The 20,508-nt window shown below is 45.0% G+C and overlaps 1 protein-coding gene across 1 annotated transcript in view; it reads right to left on the minus strand.

Moving 5' to 3' along the window:
- Nucleotides 1-20,508, minus strand: part of SLCO3A1 (solute carrier organic anion transporter family member 3A1) — a 137,492-nt gene that overhangs the window by 104,140 nt on the left and 12,844 nt on the right. The window contains exon 2 of the mRNA XM_041468890.1: nucleotides 10,157-10,622. Within this exon, the coding sequence (XP_041324824.1) occupies nucleotides 10,157-10,622 (466 nt within the window). The remainder of the gene's footprint in view (nucleotides 1-10,156; nucleotides 10,623-20,508) is intronic.

A 20,508-nucleotide genomic window follows, 5' to 3' on the forward strand; every position in this document is an offset into this window, starting at 1 on the left:
ACTCTCAGTTTGAAGCCTTGTCCTGTCACTACATGCTCTTGTAAATAGTCTCTCTCCACTAGACAAAGACAGTGCTGGTCTCAATCATCCAGCTCTTGGAGGCAAGTTAAACACAGTTTGCAGAGGTGGAGCAGGCTAGTGCTAGCAGACAAAAAGCCAGGATCTGTAACCCCTCTGACACTGAAAAGAAAGGAATGTCTGCACCCATGGAAGATACATTGCTTTGCAGGAATGTAGTGAAATGCTTTAGTTCTCAGAGCAACTGCAGAGCACTGGAGTCAGAATTCCTGGGGTCTATTCTCACCCTCTTACAACTTGTTTCATAACCCTTGAGACATTGCTGAGTAGGAGTATTTGCTTAACCTAAGCTTAATTTAAGTTTTGCTCCTACTTATAAATCAAGTACCTCCAGGACTCTAAGCTTCTAATGAGGTGGGGAATACAATTTCAGAAGAGAGTGTTTCCATTTCCTAGGGAAGTCACACCAACACATGAAGTAAAGCAAAGTTTGAAGGGATAAGATGTTATTTTACCAGATCAGGTGACAACTGAGAAACAAAATGTAAATATTCTTGAGCATGATTAGTCACACTGATCAGAACAAGATCCACCAAGCATGAACATGTGTGTATTAAATAGGTGTTATCTCTCCCTACAAACCTCTTACCCTCTGGCACTTGTGGGAAACTCTTCACAGAACTCTTACCCACCCAGAACCACTGCAAATAATTTCGTTTCCTGCAATGCTGCTTCCTGCAGTTTACAACACAGTGTGCTTGCCTCCCACCAGTACCACAGCAGCACATTTACAGAGGACATGATAAAACACAAGTGCAGTAAAACATCTGTATGCTTGCATTCAAGGAGTGTGAGTTTTTATACAAAGTGAGGAAGAGGAACACTGAAAACACACACACACACACACACACACACACACACGTCTCTACACCACAAAACCAACAAGTGCCCAAATTAACAGAAAGCTCAGAGAACTGACAGCTCAGGCCAGTAAAGCATTAATCAGTGCTCAAGACATCTCAGAAGCATGGCTAGGGGACTTTGTACTTCACTTTTTGCATGCTACCACCCCTTCAGTCTCTAACCCCAGCACAGAGTTTATAAGTGTCTGCTGAGAAAAAGCTCTCTCTAACAAGTCTTATTCTTTTGATGATCTGCCTGATTGGATTAGGACATCCATATGTTGTAGCTGATGGCTAACAAGATAGAGGTGGCTTTTCATCACATGGGTAATTGGTCTCTGCAGCACTTACTAAAACAGCAAAGTTGTCCCAGTTGTCTTTTACTCCCCCCAATATTATTTCTTCCAAACTCTAATAAGCAGTATCACTGTCTTGTGCAAACACAGTGGGTCTGGTTTGTCTAACACTGAGGGCAGGAATGTACAGAGTACCAGGGGGGAAAAGTGAGGCAAGCAGAGGACACAGAGAAGAAAGAATTAGTGCACAGAGCATCTTGCTCTTCCACCAGTTTGAACACTTGAATGTTCACTATTGCTTTGATCTGCTGCCTTTAGCCAGATCCTGCTCCTTGTCACAAACACAGCTTTGTTTGGCTCAAGAGCTCTGAGGTATTAAGTCAAAGAGTAAAGTCACATGTTGTTAACTTCTATCCAAGAAACTAAACCTCACATTTTAGCTGGTTAATAAAGGGCCAAATTTGGATAGTCTCCTCCATACAAAATCCCTATTACTGAAATCAAAAGGGGGCTTAGCAGGAGCAGGCCTCCCTCTTAGGAAAAGCCAAATACCTCATTAGCAGCATAGTTAATGGAACAGCCATATCCTGGCAAAAAGAAATCTGATAGAAGACTGAATCCTTTTAAAAGAGCAAAGTTCAAAGAAGCAATTTTGGGAGCAGGCACAACTTTGAACAAAACAACCAAATTTTGACAAAGCAAAGCCAGAATTTCTCCAAAGCCAAGGAGAAAGTGCTTAATAACCCCAGATTTATGCAAACTTAGCATTTATGCAAAACAAATCCATAAAGTTATAAACTTTCAACATTCACCAAACCAAGGAAGAGCTTCTGCTCCACTGGCTGCTAAGATGACCACAAAGGATGCAGAGGAATTTTATTTTTGTTTTACAAGGTAGCCATCACTTGTGGCCACACTTTTTCCTCCAGGCTGGTGCCTGAAGAATAATCAGATACTTGTAGTTAGTGAGGCTGCACCAATGTCCCCACAGCAGCTCTGCCCCAAGTCCCACACTGCTGGGCCTCCTCACACCCTCACACGGCCTGTGTCAATAGGACAGAGGATAAAGATTTTAAACTACTACAGGGTCAATTCCAAGCAGACCTACAGAAGAAATGTGCTATGAGGAGGGCCATGAAACAGTGGCACATGTGACATTGACAGAGAGGTGGTGGAGTGCCCTGCACAGTCCCCAGTGCCCAGCAAAGCTGGGATAAAACCACACTTTAACAGCTTTGGCAGCTGAGTGCTGCCAGGCCCTGTGGGTCAACAGAGCTGCACGTTTGTGCCACGGCACTGCCTGGGACTTTGCAAAAGCAAACACGTTTAGGAGGTTACTCAAATAGCACATTTTTGGCACCCAAAGGGTGTAAGTGCCAGCTCACCCAGAACCCAGCTCAGACCTGCAGAACTTCTTGGCTGAGCACCTCACCCAGGTACAGGGGAGACAGCTGTGAAAGAGGGAAAGCAGAACTTGTGTCAAAGGGCTCTGCATTCTCCTATATACTCACACAAGCACCTTGTCCTGCACCTAAGTGAGTAACACCCAGCCACTGCCCCGAACTGTGCTGGTGAAGGGGAAAATTCTGTGCCTTGTCCCACCATAGGAAACAGAGCCCCAGCTGTCCTCAGGACCAGCCTGTAAACTGCAACCAAAACATCTGGACACATCTGGGGCAACACAGATGCCCCAACTTAAGTGCGGTAAGAGGGGAGTCTTGGTCAAGTTCCCAGAGGAAGGCCCAAGACTGGCACACACCACTCCTGCTTGTGCCATCCACAAGGCATAATACAGCCTTCAGCTTTTGACATGGGCAACTCACCACCTTCCAATCTATTTAATTTTAATTCTATTTAATTAATTTTATGAACCTCAGGACTCTGCATACTTGCCATTTAAATGACAAGGGCACTGCACTAGACAGGCTGCCCCAGGAATGATGTACCTCACTAGGCTCTCCCAGCTGATGACTTTTTAAAGTACATCACAGAAAAAACCCAACAAACTCAACAAATGGAGTGATTTTTACAAGACATCAGAGTCAGCAAATCCCAATTAAGGCAAAAATCAGCTGCAGAGTACACAGAGAGCACAGAGTAACATGGAAACAGCTCCCACCCTCAATATGCTTTCACACAAAGTCATTTGGTTGGGCCCAAGCTTTATTTACTCAGCTCATAACAACAGCAAAAAAAGAAAAAAGCTTTTAGCAGAAGGTTAAGATAACTGAAACAATTGCTGTAAAATAATGGAGCCCACAACAGTTACGACTTCGTGCATGTATTTATTTAATTGAATAAATACATCCATTCAGCTACTACTTTTTGCAACAGCCTTCCTGCCTGTAGTGGGAAAGGTTCTTCCCATTAATTGATTATTGTTACTGCTCTGATACACCCTACACACTTGTTTGTGTTTCCATTTAATTTTCCAGGGTATTGCCACTGTAAAAGAGGACATGTGTAAGGGAGCCAGCCCTGCTGACACACAGCAAATGAGAACACCCATCTCTCCCCAAAGGGCTGCAATTATAAAAGGCTGCAGGTTACAGATGGATCAGTGGGTTAATACCGGGATATCCACATGAAACTGTGCAATTTCATCTGATCACAGTCAGTCCACAGGGGAGACAACCAGCGAATCTTTCAGCACAGACACCTTTCAGTAATGAACAGGCATCACAGCCCTCGCGCTGGCAGCAGCTCTCCTCGGAGCTCAGCGCGAATACTGCGCCTTTCTCAGCCCAAGGGAGGCTGTGACAGGAAGGAAAGGCTCTCCAAATCACCCGTAGGAGGATGCATTTACTGAACAAAAGCATTACAGAATTCCGTCTTCCGGCTAAAAATATTACACACCTATAAAGCTGCCTATACCAGCAAGGAGAAAAGCAATTCTTGCTTCTGTGCCCACGTGGGGGTGGACAAACTCACCAGGCAGCTGATGGGTATGGAGTGGGCACAGAGCAAATACAACAGATAGGAGTCAGCTACAATCCACTACAAAAGACCTCATAAAACAGGCTTTAAAAGGAAAAAGGGTAAGGAATGCACAAGGCTGGCAGAGCCTTAGGTGGTGAGCTCAGAGAAGCACGCTCCAGCAGGAAGGGCTAATGTGAATAAAGTACCCATGTTGCTTGCAGACCGCAAATGAGCACAACAGGAAGGAGAGTGGGAAATGCTGTGAGGAGTGAAAGGATAAGCAGCCAGGATGGGCAGAGCTGAACAGACCTCTCAGGTGGGCCCCAAAGGCCTTCCAATTGATACACATCAACAGATGGCCTCAAAAGGCTGAGGATATGACCTGTATGCTATAAACACACAATTATTCCACTTCCTGTGATTTAGAAATGTAGATTCAGACATACATGTCACAAAATTTCAGAGCTTTGGAAAGAATAAGACTGATACATTATAATACATTAATCCTCCTCGTAAGAGACTTTTCATCAGGTAGAGACAAAATCAGCAAACCTCAAACACACAAAATGTTGACTCAAACTCCAATTTCAGCAGCTTATGCTGATAACTTGCCATTAACTCACCAGCATAGATATTAACTCTCAGATTTAAGTCTTGTCAGTCGAGAAAATGTCTCTTTCCAAAGCACAATGGCTGCTATCATTTTGACTGACGTAAGCTACCATAAATGATTTTTGAAATGGACAAATTTATCCCTGGAGACAGCAAGATTCCAATTAGGGCATGTTTGTGCTCCTCTGCAGCAAATCTTGAGCTGGTGCTCAAAGCAAGACAGAAGGCACCAGAAGCAAGAGTGCGCTTTCTCTCTGTCATCACAAAACAAAAAGTGCTTCTACACATTTGATGCAAAATAACCCCACACTGATACAAAGGTCAAAGCCAGCAGCTGCAATGCAGGGTCCCATCCCTCTTACAGGGTTAATTAGGGCAGATGCGGTAAGAACACAGCATTCTGTTGAGTTCTCCTCTCACACCAAAGGTAAGAGCTGGAACAACCATATGATAAAACCAAAATACAACAGAAAAGGCCAAATAGGTAAGACAGAAGAAAGCAGCTAAGCAGACACATCCAGCACAGCTGAGTTATCCATTTTTGCATTCCTCTGCCCTATCTTGAAACAGGCCAATGACAACTCTGTGCCCCAGAGGATGCTGTGCTCAGACACACCCCTGCACACTAATAACTCAGGAGCACTCATCACTCCACAGTACAAACTTCTTGACTCAAGACTTGTCCCATCTGGGGTTTCCTTTAAGCCATTCTTCACATTACTGCAATTCAGCAAGTAGCCCCAAGTCATGGGTCCTGAACATGTGGGGTGTGTGCCCACGATGCCAAACACAGAGACAGCTTCAACAAATGCAAAGAGAAACTCTGAAATGCATTAAAGATCAGCACAGCATTCTTCTGAATGAGTCTCACAATCTGGCAGGGCTCCTTCCAACATCAATATCAATTTCCTCCATCAACTGGAGACAGAATAATACCAGCTTCCTCTGTTTAATACAGCCCTTAATTGTCCCAGATCAAATACTGGCTCCCAGAGGCTATTCATTCTGCTCTATAGGTAACTGTGTCCTAGACAAGATGCAAGAACTTTTATCAGCAAATGTTAAATGCAGCAGGAAGGCCAGAAGGTGTGTCTCAGGCTGCTAAAAACATTAACCAAGAACATCACTGCACTGGCTGTAACACAAAGCACTCACAAAGCACTGCTGGGAGCAGCACGGGCACTCCAGTGACCAGAAAACACTTGCAAGCTCCTGCTTATCTGAGAGGCAGCAAATCCATACAACCACTGTCAGATACGGGGTGTTTTCCCTTTTTGTATCAGCTCCATGATGCCTCTGATCCCCCTCCTAATGACGAAGTCCTCACTGATTTCAAGAGAACTCAGCAAGACTGAGCAGAAAAAGAACTAAAAAAGGAAATGCCAAGTGAGTCATTAGTGGGTGGAGAAAAGAACCGTATAGTAAGTAGTCTTTACTCCTTTAAAATAAACAGTGCCAAAAATTGAAGGAATTCTTTGACACTAGTGAAGATGGAGCAGTAACAAGCCCTGCACAGTCTGTAGGAATGATGAATTCCTCTACTTAGTTATTCCAGATGCCAATAAGCACACAGGTAAAATTAATCTGCTTGTTTGGAAACCTCTAGATGGAAGTTCCAATACTAAATACAAGATCAGACTCAGAGAGAAGCAAACCAGCACCAAACCAGAACATTTTTCCCAATTTCAAACTGCTAAGAAAATTCCTTTATTTTTTCCATCTTCTGGCTGCTACTGCCAGCATTATGACCCGTGAGTCAAGCAGGTGCTCAGATGCTGAAAATGGGAGGAGAGTTTTTTTCCCCATCATTAGGTTTCACCTGACCAGCAACCTGTTCCAGTGAAAGGTGTCTCTACCCACAGCAGGGGTAGGAGCTGGATGATCTCTGAGGTCCCTTCCAACCCAAACTGTTCTATGACTCTAAGATTAACCAGAGCAGGCGTGGTGCCATGATCTTTCTAACCCTGCTACAGCTCAAATATGTTTCCTTTGGAACTTACTTTGGTGTGTACTTTCACACACTCATCTCTTTGGTTGACTTTGCTCTGGGTTACCAAAACAGCCCCTTTTTCCTAGGCCTGGTTACTACAGCAACAGAATCTTTTTGAGCTTGGTAGCAACACATTGCAAGCAGCAAAAAAAAAAAAAAAAAAAAATCTGCCATTAGTGCAAGAAACATGAAGCTGCAAGTCAGCAGCCCATGAAGAGAAATATTCCTGTAGTATCTCACCCCTGCCTCTCTAATTAAGGAACTCTAAGAATCCCCACCTCCTTGGCAGAGCACAAGCCTGAGCAACCCCTGACTTCAAAGGATGCACAACAGAGGTGCACTGCCCACAACCTCCTGTGTGCCTGTCACTGCAGAGAAACCACAGGAGAAATCTGATGGGCTTCATAGCCACAAGAATATTACACTCCACAGATGCTATTAGTTCCACTAATGATTAAAGCCAAAGCATCACTTTAAACTTCATATGGTATCACATCTGCATTCTTCTGCGTATACGTGAGTATTAACACACAAAAAAGAAGGTTTGGGGGGGGGGTTCTTGTGGTTTGGACTTTTTTTTTTTAATAACTAGAGAAGCTGTCCTGTATTGTAATTTCACTGCAAAGTGACTGTATTAGATATTATATTATTACTCCACTTAACTTTCATACAACTCAGAAGGAGGGAAAAAAAACCCAAAACCCTCTCAGTGCACACAGTTATTTCTATTTAATTCATTGCCTTGGGACATGCCAATTTTTATTGCAGAGGTAAACAATGACTAGTGCTTAGCTGGCAGGTTGAGAGACTGCTTCTAACCTTCAGCTACAGTCCAGCCCAATGCAGCACACACAGACTCAACATAAGCAGTACACTAAGGACAGCACAAACTGGTCAATCTGATAATTTCTCAGCAGCAGCCAGCCATTCTACAAAGTTCAGCCAGACTATTATCACTGTTATGAATTAGTTCCTATCCTGAGAGAACGATCTATGCCAGATTTGCCCCTAATTTCAACTAAGGGAACTTACCCAAAAACATTTCATCTGGTCACACACAGCCCCCACTGAGTGAGTGTGCTATTATGAGAAAGCAAACGGATATAAATATAGCACAGTGACAGTATCCACTCTGCAGTTATTTCCTCTGCGAAACAGAGCAGAATGAAGAGGGTAAGCTGCTCAGCCAGCTTTCTTCTAAGGCCACTGAAAACTGCATTGATGACATCAACAAAAATAATCAGTTAAAGACAAATCTGAGCAAATAATTCTCAAACAACACTTAAGCCAAGCAATCTGACCCCCTCTCAAGTATCCACCAATGTAAGATGACACTTCCACTTGTTTCTTCTTCATTTATATTCATTCATGGAATAGATTTTTTTTTCCTGGTAGCTTTTATTTTTACTAGCAAAATTGATTGCAAGTTGATAGATGAATTAATCATCCAATACCGAAACTCTACTTGTGATGGATAGGCTAGGACAGGGCAGAAATTAAACTTCATTGCTGGTTGAGTGTGCATCCACAGGCACTCCTCTGTAACCCGCAATTCAGATGTAGAAATCCAGGTTATGATTTCCATAGCTAAAGCCAGAAAGCAAACAACCCCAAAATACTTGGGGTTTTGTGGTGAGTTTTTTTTTTTTTGGTGTGGCTTTTTTTCTTTGTTTGTTTTTAAACTCCACATGTAGTAACAAATATGGTTAGACAACATCCTTATCTCTGCAGAAAAAATAAAAAAGCAGCACATAGTAAGCAGAAATAATTTTCTGGAAGCATTTTCCCAGCTACAGTTGAACTGCCAACTTTAAACAGGTTATTTTAGCATACAAGATGAATGTAGCTCAGGAAGAAGAAGAATCACTCTTCCTAATCCTCCTCTCATGCACCCTCCTCCAGCCTGTTCCCAAGATATGAAGCATTGCTTAAAAAATGCCCACGGAACAGACTGAAAGAAGTTGCTGCTCCTCTATATAGTTATTTATAATAGATAATCTTAGAATCACTCTTAATTTCAGCTCATCACTTATGGTGTTGGCACAGTTACTCCAGTGAATTCAGTCTCATTATTCACCTTTGGGTTGTACATTATCTTGTATTTTATACATCATCCTTCTTTGTCCGGTGGATCCCACACAAACACTTACAGAACCAAGTGAAGTTGAATAATGACCCAAGGACAAAGCTAAATGCTGAAATACTATGATTTTATGGCCAGCTACAGAAAAGCAGGGACATGTTTTGAATACACAGACGAGGCTCTAAGTGAAGCAGCAATACATCCATGAATGCCGCGCTACGCAGTGACCTTCCACCAGACTTCTGCACTACCCAAGACATTAAAAAGCACTCTGAAAGTCAGCAGGACTCCTCAGCTCTGCTGTCAATGGCCACACTCCGCTTGGAAACCTGATAAAAATGTAGTTGGGAAAAAATCCCAAAGGGGAACAGGATCACCCGTTCAGCTGAAAGTCACACCAAGGTGGGGATGATGGGACAAGTGTACACTTTTGGTTACCAGGATTATACTAACAATGGCAGCACACACTCCACTGATTTATTCCACTGGAGCAGCTCACCTAGTGACAAATCCCGCAGAAAGAGGAATGTGCCAAGCTGGTACATATTGTCAAAGAAAACTTTGCCAACAACATCCTCTTTAAACCTGCTGGGAGGGGAAACTACTGCTGAAACCCACAAGCACTTTACCCCAATAACTGAGATGTTTCACTGGGGAATCAAAGGCAAATTTCACAGCGTAACCATACGAAAGAATTTTGCAACATGATCACCAGAACCATGAGTTCTACTTCAGGCTCACTGTATCTCAAAATAGACCTCGCCAGCTTCCACGTCCCATTCCGTTACAGGGATCACATTATCAAGGGTCCTGCCACAGCATCCTGGGTCACAGCACCTACTCTGTAACTGGCACTTCCTTGCTAAAATGTGACAGTGGTAGTGACAACACGTGTGTCCTCTCAGTCTCCTCAGACTGCAGGGATCGCTCAGACACATGCTTTGGAACAGGAAGAGAACTAGGGTGTCATGTGGGAGAAAAAAAAAGAAAAAAGTCAATCATCGTCACGCACACCACTTGAAAATTCTTCAGCTAAAACTGAGCCATAAGCCCACCAATATAAGAACTTAAAGCAATCTGGGCAAACAAAAGAGAAGGAATGAGCATCTGCCCAATCATCACAGCTGTCCACCTTTACCACTGCTACAAAATAAGCAAGCACTACTGTGTTTCCCTGCTCCTTGAAGTAGAAACCCATGCCAAGTTACTTTCACAAGCACAGCAGCACATGGAGAAAAGGCCTTGAGGCATCCCTTCCACTGGCATCAAACAGGGAACAAGAACCAGATGCCAGCCCACAGGGAAAGCCCTCCAGGAGAAGTTCAGAGAGCCCTACCTATGTACAGAGAGGAATCTTTCCGCCTCACGTGGTCATCGATGTAGGAAACTCCCAGGGGCTGGACAGGGGTAGCACCAATGCCCAGGAGGACCTGTGCCCCGATGAGCAGCAAGTACATCATGTTGGTAGCAGTCCTATTCCTGCAGATAAGGTCCGGGTCTGGTCCCTCATCACTGGTGGACCCGTTGACAGCACACACATCCCTCCCTTCAGCTCCCCAGCGTATTTCTCCCGATTCGTATTCATACTGGTGGGTCAGAAATTCAGGCAACGCAGAAAGAAGGGCACCCAAGGCCATGACTATCCCTCCACATCCTATCAAGCGTGGCCGGTGTCCTCGGGCTCCAAAGTAGCTCACGAAGAGGATGAGGGCCAGGTTGCCAATCTCGAAGCTGCTGGCAATGACGCCCACGTCAGCGCTCTGCAGGTTGAATCGCCGCTCCAAGGTGGTTAAAACACTCACCTACAAAAGAGAAATCCAGAGAAAATTACATTCCATGCCTTCCATTCTCCCCATATGTACTGCTAAAATGCAAATCTCCTTGACTTTTTCCTGGAGCTGAAACCATACCCATCAAGGACATCCAAATCACAGTACAGTAGCAGAGCTCCAAGCATGACCTGACTGTTCAAATGCAGCCATGCCAGAAGGTCCTAATACCAAGTGACATTTCACAGCCTACCACCTGTCTGAGCACATGTCACTTCCGAATTCCTGTGCCCATCAGTGTGCATTTTGGATGCCTGCAGACACCCATGATTCCATGGTTCTGTCTTTGGGCTCCCTTTCTATTTGAAGGCACAACATTCACTGTCCCATGGAACCAAGGCACAAACCACACTGAGCTTCACATCCTGCCAGGCACCCAGCCTTTCCCTTGGAATGAACTGCACTTAGGATGCAGCAGAAAACCCTGCAGATTCTTTGCCTGCACACCAGCACAAGGCTATTGAGCCACTCAGAGACAGTGATGTACAAACAGGCAGTTTAGCTGGCACTGAATGCTTTTACTCAAGTATATAAATAAAATGCTGATCAAAGGGTTTAAACTGTTTGTGGATTAGTTAATGACTGGGATCGTCACAGAGTATTTTTGAGAAGACAGGCCAATTAAGGTTTATATAGAAGATTTAAATCCACCATGAAGAAGGGATGATTTAACAAATTGTGGGTATTTAACACTAGGAAGAGAGAAGCACATGAATAGTCTTCAAATATTTAACATTGCTGCAAAAAGGAATGACCTGTTCTTTGAATTCCAAATGGATGGGATAAGAAGTGACAAGTTTAAACTGCAGCAGAGATGATTCAGGTTAGATACAAAGTGGGAAGAAACCAGATTTTACTGGTAGGGATTGTGAGGCACTGAAATATGCTGCCTGGAAAGGCTGCAGAGGTCTTTATCAGAGCACAGACCAGCATCTGTCAGGAAAGACACAGGTATGACTGATCTTGCCATGGGGCAGGAAAATGAACAAGATCATCTCTTGAGAGCTCTTCCAATCTTGATTACATGGTGCAGTGAAACACAATGTGGATTTTCTGCAACAGTCAAGCACTGATCAGAGCATGAAGGATGAACCATTAAGTACCTCACTTGCTGTCAGGTCTGCTCAATGGAGAAAACAGAGTATTCTCACATCTATGGTAGTGTCCCTCTTCTACAGTAAAAAAGCAACAGAAGAAATCTTGAATGTGTCACAGAAATGCCAAAAACTTTTACCTTGAACAAAAAACTATCTAGTTTTTCAAAGTGTAAAAGATGAAAGTATTTAAGGTTGTCCTAAAAGACGCAGGTTTCTCTATTCCAAAAAAAAAAGTGATAAAGACCTCAGAGCAGAAGGTAGCCCCTGGATAGAATAAAAATAGCCTCCCACTGGAGGCACTGAAAATCTTTGCTGATAAACCTCACGAAGCAGGAGCCAGCCTGACCGACTTTAAAGTATTCTGACAGCAGTTCTTCTCCGGGGGCAGATTGCCTCTGCCAGGGTACACCAAGGCACAGTTGGACAAAGACAGCCCCATCGGCAACAAAATGGAAAACGGAAACAACCCACTTCTGCTGCTTTGCATAAGCAAAAGCTCCCAAACCTGACTGTGATAAGTGTCCAAGTCAGACGTCCAAAACTGGACTGTGTTAAGGTTTTCTGAAAATCCAGCCCTTTTCTCATACGGGCAGCTATCATTTTATACTACCACCAGTGTAATCCTCCCCAACTAAAGAGCTGAGGAGAAAGAAAACTAAAAATGAAATCCTATGAATAAAGGCAGTGCAAGAGCAGTAATTCTTCCCATGCCAAAGCCAGGTGTGCGTGTCAGAGGGAGAGGAGATCACCACCAGGTGCAGGTCCCTGTTGGGATGAAACAGCCCCGTGACTCACGAGGGACAACGGTGTCCTCTGTGAGAGGGGACAGCACAGCCTGTCCCTGCTCCAGTGGCCTTGGCCAGAAGGGCTGGAGCTCACATTCTAAGGGACACTGCTGCTCCCAGCCCTTTCTCTGTGGGAGCTGAGCAGGTGAGCACAGACACTGCTACAAAACATCCTGCTGGTGTTTCCAGAGCAAGGCATGCCAAGGAGGGGGGTACACACAACACCCCACAGCCACAGGCAGATCCAGCAGGCACCCGTGGGAGAGAGAACCATGGAATGGTTTGGATTGGAAAGGGCCTTAAAGACCATCTATAGTTCCAAATCTTTCGCCGTGGGTAAGGATTTATCATCCATGGTTTTATTGCAAGGTGTGGTCTAACAGGGCTGGCGCTGGGGTCCTGTGAACACCAATTCTGACAGACTGGGGAATCTCTCCAAGATCAATATATAGCTCTGAGCATGCAAAATTATGTCTGTGGTGCTCATTTCTGAGCTGTACCTAGATGGGAAACTCGTGATTACTCATTACAGCTGTGTAAACTGAGGTAGAGAGCCAACTATTAATGAGACAAGTACAGTCAACAAAATTAATTTCTGATGGAATAATTTAGGCTGGAAGATTGAAAGCCAACAGAAGTGATTTCCCAAGGCCAACTGGTATTAACTAGTTTTGGAAGTCACCCACATTTCGACCTGGCTACCACATTTTAGGCTTTTATCATACATATATACAAGTGGCTAGAAAGTAGGATGGTGTTTAGACACGTGTGGGTGCCAGATCTCAAAAGGGTCAGACTTTGGACAGCTGGATTTCAGATACAGAAAAGTGCACTGTTTCCAGGTGCAGTTCACAGTGACAGAGACAGTAAATTGGTGACAAACCAGAGAACTAAAACCAGAGTCCCAATTCTCATTCCACTCATTTCTGTGGGATTTCAGCCATTCTTTTCCTTTTTACAAACATGAACCTAGTCAACAGTAGGGAAAAAGAGTCTCACCATCCCCTAATACTTTCCTGCTTTACTTTGGGGAAAAGACTGAAACAAAAGCAGGAGGAAGACAACGATACAGGGCAAATTCCAACTGTCTTGATAAAAGCTGGCAGTTCTTCTTATTCCTCTGGCCAGACCACACAGCATTTCCCAGTCTGCTCCTTCTGACAGCAGCACTGCTACCCAGTGCTACCAGCTCTGCCTTTGCTAAGTGGGTTATGAGGAGCAGGGGGTATGGTGAAAGAGCAAATCCATCACAGCAGCCTTGAGCATCCAGAAGAAAACAGCATCCAAGTACAAAATGCTGAGACCAGCATCAGCAGAGTAGCCTCCAAAACTGACAGCCACGGTGAGGGGAAAAAAAAAAACCAACAACAAAATAAAAATAGGGCTGGGAAATAAACTGTCAACATGCAGATTCTTAGCCAGAGAACAACAGGAACCCAACTGCATTTTATCCAGGGTGGCTGCAGCCTGGACAGCACAGCCCAAACTCTTACTGTGACATTGGCTGTGACCTTAGAAAGACCAACTATAACATCAGCAATAGCATAGCACAGATGTTACCTGCATTTATGCAAAATAAACCCCTGCACATGGCTAAAATAGTCTCCCCACCCTCCATGCTCCACTTTTATGGGACTTTAGTCAGGTTTAACCTGACTAAACTTGTTGTTTCTATGTGGGATGTTTCCAGTGTCCTTGTTACTGTGGGATAAAAACACTGTATTGCCCATATTTCCTTTCACAATCCTGTTCCCCAGCAGACCAGCCATCACCACTCCCAGACACTAACTCTGTTTATCCAGAGTTACATAAAATGTAAAAAACACCACAGGTCCCTGTAAAATACTGATGTCATGTGGAAAGGCTGTGAGGATTATAAAAAGTCCCTGTGTGCTGATGCCAGGTCAATCACTCCAGAGCACAGCCCACGTGGATGCTGTTCAAGAGCAGGGATGTGGGCCTTGGGATGGTGCAGCCTCACAGCAGCTTCAGATGGACAACCTCCTGCTAAAACACAGCAGGGAAACACCAGGAGCCCACAGCTGTGAGGCTGCTTCTTCCTGACTCCTGTCAACTTGCACAGCTGTTTAGTCAGGGAGGGGAAGAATCGGCTAAGAGGGTATTTAGTTAAAAAAAGCTTCAAGATCAAAACCATTACCAGGAAGCAAAGGCAGCACCCAGCAAAACTCATGGAGACAAGATAGAGCAGATCCCAAGGAGTCACTGGTGTGAAACCACCCACAGGACCAGACAGGTCCAGAGCAGGCACAAGGACAGAGGCAGGGCCAGTGCTCTATCCATGGCAAACGCCAGCACCCAGGAAAATGGGAACAGCACTGAAACCACAGCTTCCCATGGCAGTGTGCCTGCCTGCCACCCTTATGTGCTCACATCTGTCCCTTAGCAGGTCACTGGGGCTCTGACCAGCCAGTCCTTTAACTGCAGCACTGGACTCAGCCTTCTCTTTTTGCTGCCTCTTGCATGACTCCCATTTCTCCCACCCCAGACATCTCCTACTCAGTTTTTGACACAGCCCCACTAAGATGCAGCTCTTAGATAGATCAGCTGTGTGGCTGCTGTTACTCCACAGGTTCCTGCTGCTCCAGACTGGATCCCTACCAAAAACAGCCAACTACACCAGTTTGGCACCTGCACACCCTGCTCATGCAGAAAACAGGCTGGACATCTAGAAAAGAATACGTAACCCAGCCTTCTGGCTTTCTGTGAACACACTGCAACATACAAGAACTAGAAGTGATTAAAACTTGCAGCATGCTTGCACTGTCTCCTCCTCTGAGCCACGGCAGGCTGCACACACACATTTGGATCAGATGACTGACATCAAACAGGCCTGGGCTAAAGGGGCCTCCTAACACCACTCTAAAACACTCCTCAATGATTGAAAAAGGAAAATGTCTCACGTAACGCACACAGTGATAAATGACCCACATTGAAAAAAAAAAATCAATCACCACCTTAAAATTTTTCAGCCAAAGCAATTTGTATTGCAACTTTTGTAACTAAATCTACGGAAGCTTATGCCATGCCATTCTGGACTTATTTCAATAATACATGCTCACATTCATCATTCCTGTCTGTCCCGAATCTACAGACCTCGGCCTTTCTGAACCAAAGTAAATTTGTTTTCTCTATAGGCTGTTTATTTTATATTAGTGCTCAGCAAAAATACAATCCACAGACCTGATTCACCCTATTGGCCCCCTTTATCACTAAGAAATGAACTGAAGGCTGGGAGCACCATTATGGAGTCAGAGCCACAGTACATTGAAAATGAATATCATATTGTTCGTATCTCCAATGATCAAGCCATATTCACCCACAGAGTCTCCAGTTAAGTTCATTGTATTAATAATACTGGGTTATATATAGAAAACACATTGACTTTATGCCTGAAGGGCCTTTTCAAAAGGCTTCTTTTTAATGTAAAATACATTTTCTCAGTTATGTGGTAAGAGATTGGACTTGAAGAGACATGTCTGCAGTGCTACAGGGTGTAAAATAATTGCCTGGCAACTACGTTCCCCAAGGAAAACAAATGCAGTCTCCATTACAGAGCTGGGAAACACAAGATTTCTTGCAGAGCCAAAGGGACCACGCCAGAAGTGCCACTCCTTCCAGGTGCCTCCACCCACTTCTCCAGGTGTCAGCTCATCCTCTCTTCCAGCAGCTGTGCAGGATGGGGATGTGATCCCATCACGGGGAGACTCTTAACAGCTCTCCTCCTGTAGAGCTGGTCCCCAGGGGCTTGGTCACCCTTCTTCCACAGCCACCAGGCTCAGGCTTCAAGCGATCCTCTGCTCTGACATCTTCCTGCTCCACAATTCCAGCGCTGAGATGGATCACTTGTGGTTGAGCCAAACTTTTAAAAAGGCAGCCACTTCCTTGGCGTTTTGCACACTCCTTCCCCATCAGATGGTTGGGAGGAGAGCAACAACCTTAATACCCTTTGCCCAAACCCAGGCAACAGCTCTTCTTGCTGCTCCTCACCCCACCAAAGCAGTGAGGGCATCAGGACTGCCTGTCTTAGGCTGCTGATCGCTTGTTTGAACACCTTTCCTGGTCCAGCAAAGTCAGTCAAAAATTAAAATACATTTTCACTGCAGATGCAAACACCTGTGCTGGCTCTGGGCACACGAACATAAAGGAAAGCAAAAAGAGGTGGTGACATGGACACACCCAAGCTGGCTCTGCTCAAGGTCTGGAAATCATCTCTGCATAGAAATTTGCATTCACATGATAGGGATAATAGATGCCACAGCTGAACCCCTGCTGAAAGTAGGGTGTTATTAGCTTGGCTCTTGCTGCATGTGCCTGTGCTGTTTCTAGGCCAGCACTCGAAAAATCTGCAAGTTACTGTACTGGTGCCATGAGGAGTTTGCAGATTGGATCTGTGCCTCACTGGTGTGAAAAATTAATTTTATATTCTAGTGACCAGCTCTGAGGTTACTGACACAGTCCAAATTAAGCACATGTTCAAGGTCAGGGTTTTCAGGGCCTGAGAAGAGAGAAGGTATTGCACCATGCAGCAAGAGAAACAGCACATCACACTCCTAGCTGAGGCAAGACACATTTTTGGCAACCTTCTTCTCTCTGGCATCAAGCAGAAAACTTTCCTGTCATCTCTTGTAGCCCACTGTGCATCTCCTCACCACATTTCAGCAGCCACAGCATCCTGTGCCCCTGGCCAACACACAAGGCACAAAACAAATGTACCTGGGCACCTCTTGCAGGATTTCACAGCTGTGCACAAACACAGCGATGCTCCAGGCTGCTGCACACTGTAAACAGAGCAGAGAGTACTCAGCACCCAAGGAAGATATCCTGTTTGGTCAGAAGCTGACACATCAGTGCAAAGCCACAATTTGTTCCGAAATAGCTTAAACCAGAAAAAAGCCACGTGCCTCTCAAAGGTAAATGTGCATTCTGCACTACTCCAGTGAAACTGGGATCCAAATACGCTGCATAAAAACCTCACCTCTAACCCAGGCACCCATTGCAGCAAACAGCAAGGCAGGCAGGGCTGCCAATACCTCCCTCATCTGCTTCCTACAGATCCTGCAAGGGACACAATGGGCTGACCCCCTTTCCCAGCTCCCCCAAGGAAGGGAAGGCGCAGTGCCCCATTTACAGCGGTGTGAACACAAAGATCACTGGGGTGTTGTTTGCAGCTGCCCCCTCACATTCATCCTGGAAAGTCAGCCTGAGTCACCAACAGCTCAAAGCAGACCCAGGTACAGAGCCAGGCCACACGGAACTGCCTAAGCAGAACTTGAAAGGCTTTTTCTGTTGCTCTGAAACAGATGCACACCACAGCCAAAACCTAGTTTTTTAACCTTTTAAAGCCCCAATCTACAGTGATATTATAATCACAACCACCGACTTAGCATCCACACAACCTTTCTGCCTCCAAGTCTGCTGCTCAATACTGACCTCACTGAGTGAAAGCAGGTGGTATTTTAGTCCCTAACAAGGTATCTACATAAAAACACCCAGTGCCAGAATCCATTTTTAGCACAAACTTCCCTTGAGTAGCACACTTACAACAAAGCCAGTAGGTATTTGAATCCTTACGTATTTTTAAATGTTATGTCATCTTCCCTTGCAGCCAAATAACACATCATAAACATGCAAAGAGGCACCATCCTCATCCCTGTAGCTGCATTTCTGCATGCTTTAAAAACTGTAGCACAGAACAGCGCTGCCGGCACATTTCAGACCTGGAGGATGAAGAATTCCACGTGGAATAAGTGCACAGCAGCAGGGGCTGGTGAGCAGGGGCAGCCAATCCCTCTGTCAAAGTAAACAGCCAAGGGAAAGCTGCTGGAACATCTTTGACACATTCAGAGATGGATTTTTTTTTTTTTTTTCTCCATGGGCAGCAAGTAGGTGTACAAAGCCAGATGAAGAGGAATTCAAAGCATATAATTGAAATGTAGGTTCCTGCAGCACTCCTGGCCACATGCAGAACTGGTAGCAAGATTCATACATGGATCTGGAACTCTGCAAACTGGGCACCATCATGCTGGGTTCCAGCTGAGAGGAGGAGATAAAATTCATGTGGCTGGAAGACTCCCAACAAGAAATATCCCATGGACTATGTATCTACCACTGGAGAGGCACAATCCCAAACTATCACACTGCAATGCCCTTCCTTCTCCACCTCCACAACTGAATGCAGGTTTGCTTGTTCATCCCATAAAACACTTCCTAACACAACACTTCCATGCCTGCAGAGAAGGCTTTCTACTATGAACAGGGCACTTACCACACAGAAACCATGATGCCAGCCTGCCCAGGAAACCTGTCACGTGAAGGGCTTCATGTTAGCTTAATTTATGATCTGGAGCTGAACTCAGGGCTAAGGGCTGCACCTGAGTTATGGCACAGTGCAGGTGAAGAAGCAAGGCTGTGGAACTGGTTGCTGAAGCATTCCCAGCTGCCAGGCATGAACCAGAGCAGAAGTGACACAGGCAGGACATTCTGAGGCAGCATTAATAAAAGCTTTGAAGGCAGCTGAATTCAGTTTTCACGGTTGGAGGACACCAGTGATTATATAAAGGCTATATACTGGGAGAGGAGCTTTTCTAACAACTCCTAATACTTTTCTCCTCTTCTGCTCTGGCTCTGCTGATATCTCTCCTGCTCTACTCCCTATCCAGCAGAAAGGATGCCTGGCTGTAGCAAATGGGAACTTGGCTTAGGGAGAAGTTTGAGGCTTTTCCCATCAACCAATGCTTTAATTTAGTAAGCCTTGGGACATAGGAAGCCATTTAAAAGGGAAACAACAAAATGTTGGCCACACTGTCATGTGCCATTCCACAGCACTTTGTAACAACTCATAAAAGAAAGAATGAATTACACTTCTGCAGGTGGAATTGGGGCCTCTCTAGCACCTAATCAGCAACACCCCAAGCTTGCCCCAGAGCCACATGTGCTGCTTGCTTATCCCCACCTCACACCCTGCAGCCCACACAAGCACTGTCCGTGTCATCCTGTTTATTTGCTAAGTAACACCCTCCTACAAAGCTGTTCACAAGCCACTCATTTCTCCTTTCACGTTGTGTCTGTGCAGTGCCAAGGGTACAAACAGGAGCCATGTGCTGGCTTCTGCCAAACTTCCCACTAAAGGGAGAGGCAGGCTGGAGGTGAGCAAGGAGGGCCATGGTGTAAGCAGGCGAGTCATGGCTTGAAGGTGATCTTAAATCTATGTAGCAGAATCACCAGACCCTGAAAAATGAGCACACACAAGGAAAACAGAAGTTCCTACCTCTTCTATTTACCTATCAGAGTCTGACATGAGCCAAAGCACAATAGGAGAGGGGTTCCCATAGAGGATGACTGCTCCTAGGGACATAGTAAATTCTGGGAGGAGTCCATCATTCAGGGACTAGAGAGTGGGAATGGTTTTGGATTCAACATTCAACACAAAGCCAGAGACATTCACTAACTAATGGTTACTGCAGCTAACATGAGCACTCTCTCTTCTCTACTTGAACTTTTCCAGTCTGGGTTCTCTCAACCTCCACAGCCATTTCAAATCCCATGTTTTCATCTCCTTCCAGTTCTTCACTCATCCTTTGCAGACAGCTTCCACATGAAGTTAATTCTCTTTACACTCAGCTTCTCCCTGGTTCCTGCCTCCCCAAGGTACTAATTACAATACAGTTTATTAGCCAGGCACACAACACTTAGACTCTAATTTTGCCCTGCTTTAAAGGAAGCCAGACACCACTGAGACAGTCCACTGCAGTCAGTAACAGGGAAGGGTATTTAAAAAGCACTTCAGTGGCTTTGGAACAAGAGTCCCATTTTCAAAGAGACACTTGGAGTAAGTCACTTCTGTCAATGACAGTATGGCTCAGAAAACATCCTTGAAAATAATACCCTCAGGCTTTTAAAATCCATCACTTACCAAAGAGTGAGTAAAGCAGCCCCAAGCAGTCTTTTCCAGTGAAG

Source organism: Pyrgilauda ruficollis, unplaced genomic scaffold (assembly GCF_017590135.1).
Source record: "Pyrgilauda ruficollis isolate IOZ18807 unplaced genomic scaffold, ASM1759013v1 scaffold23, whole genome shotgun sequence".
Lineage (NCBI taxonomy): Eukaryota > Metazoa > Chordata > Aves > Passeriformes > Passeridae > Pyrgilauda > Pyrgilauda ruficollis.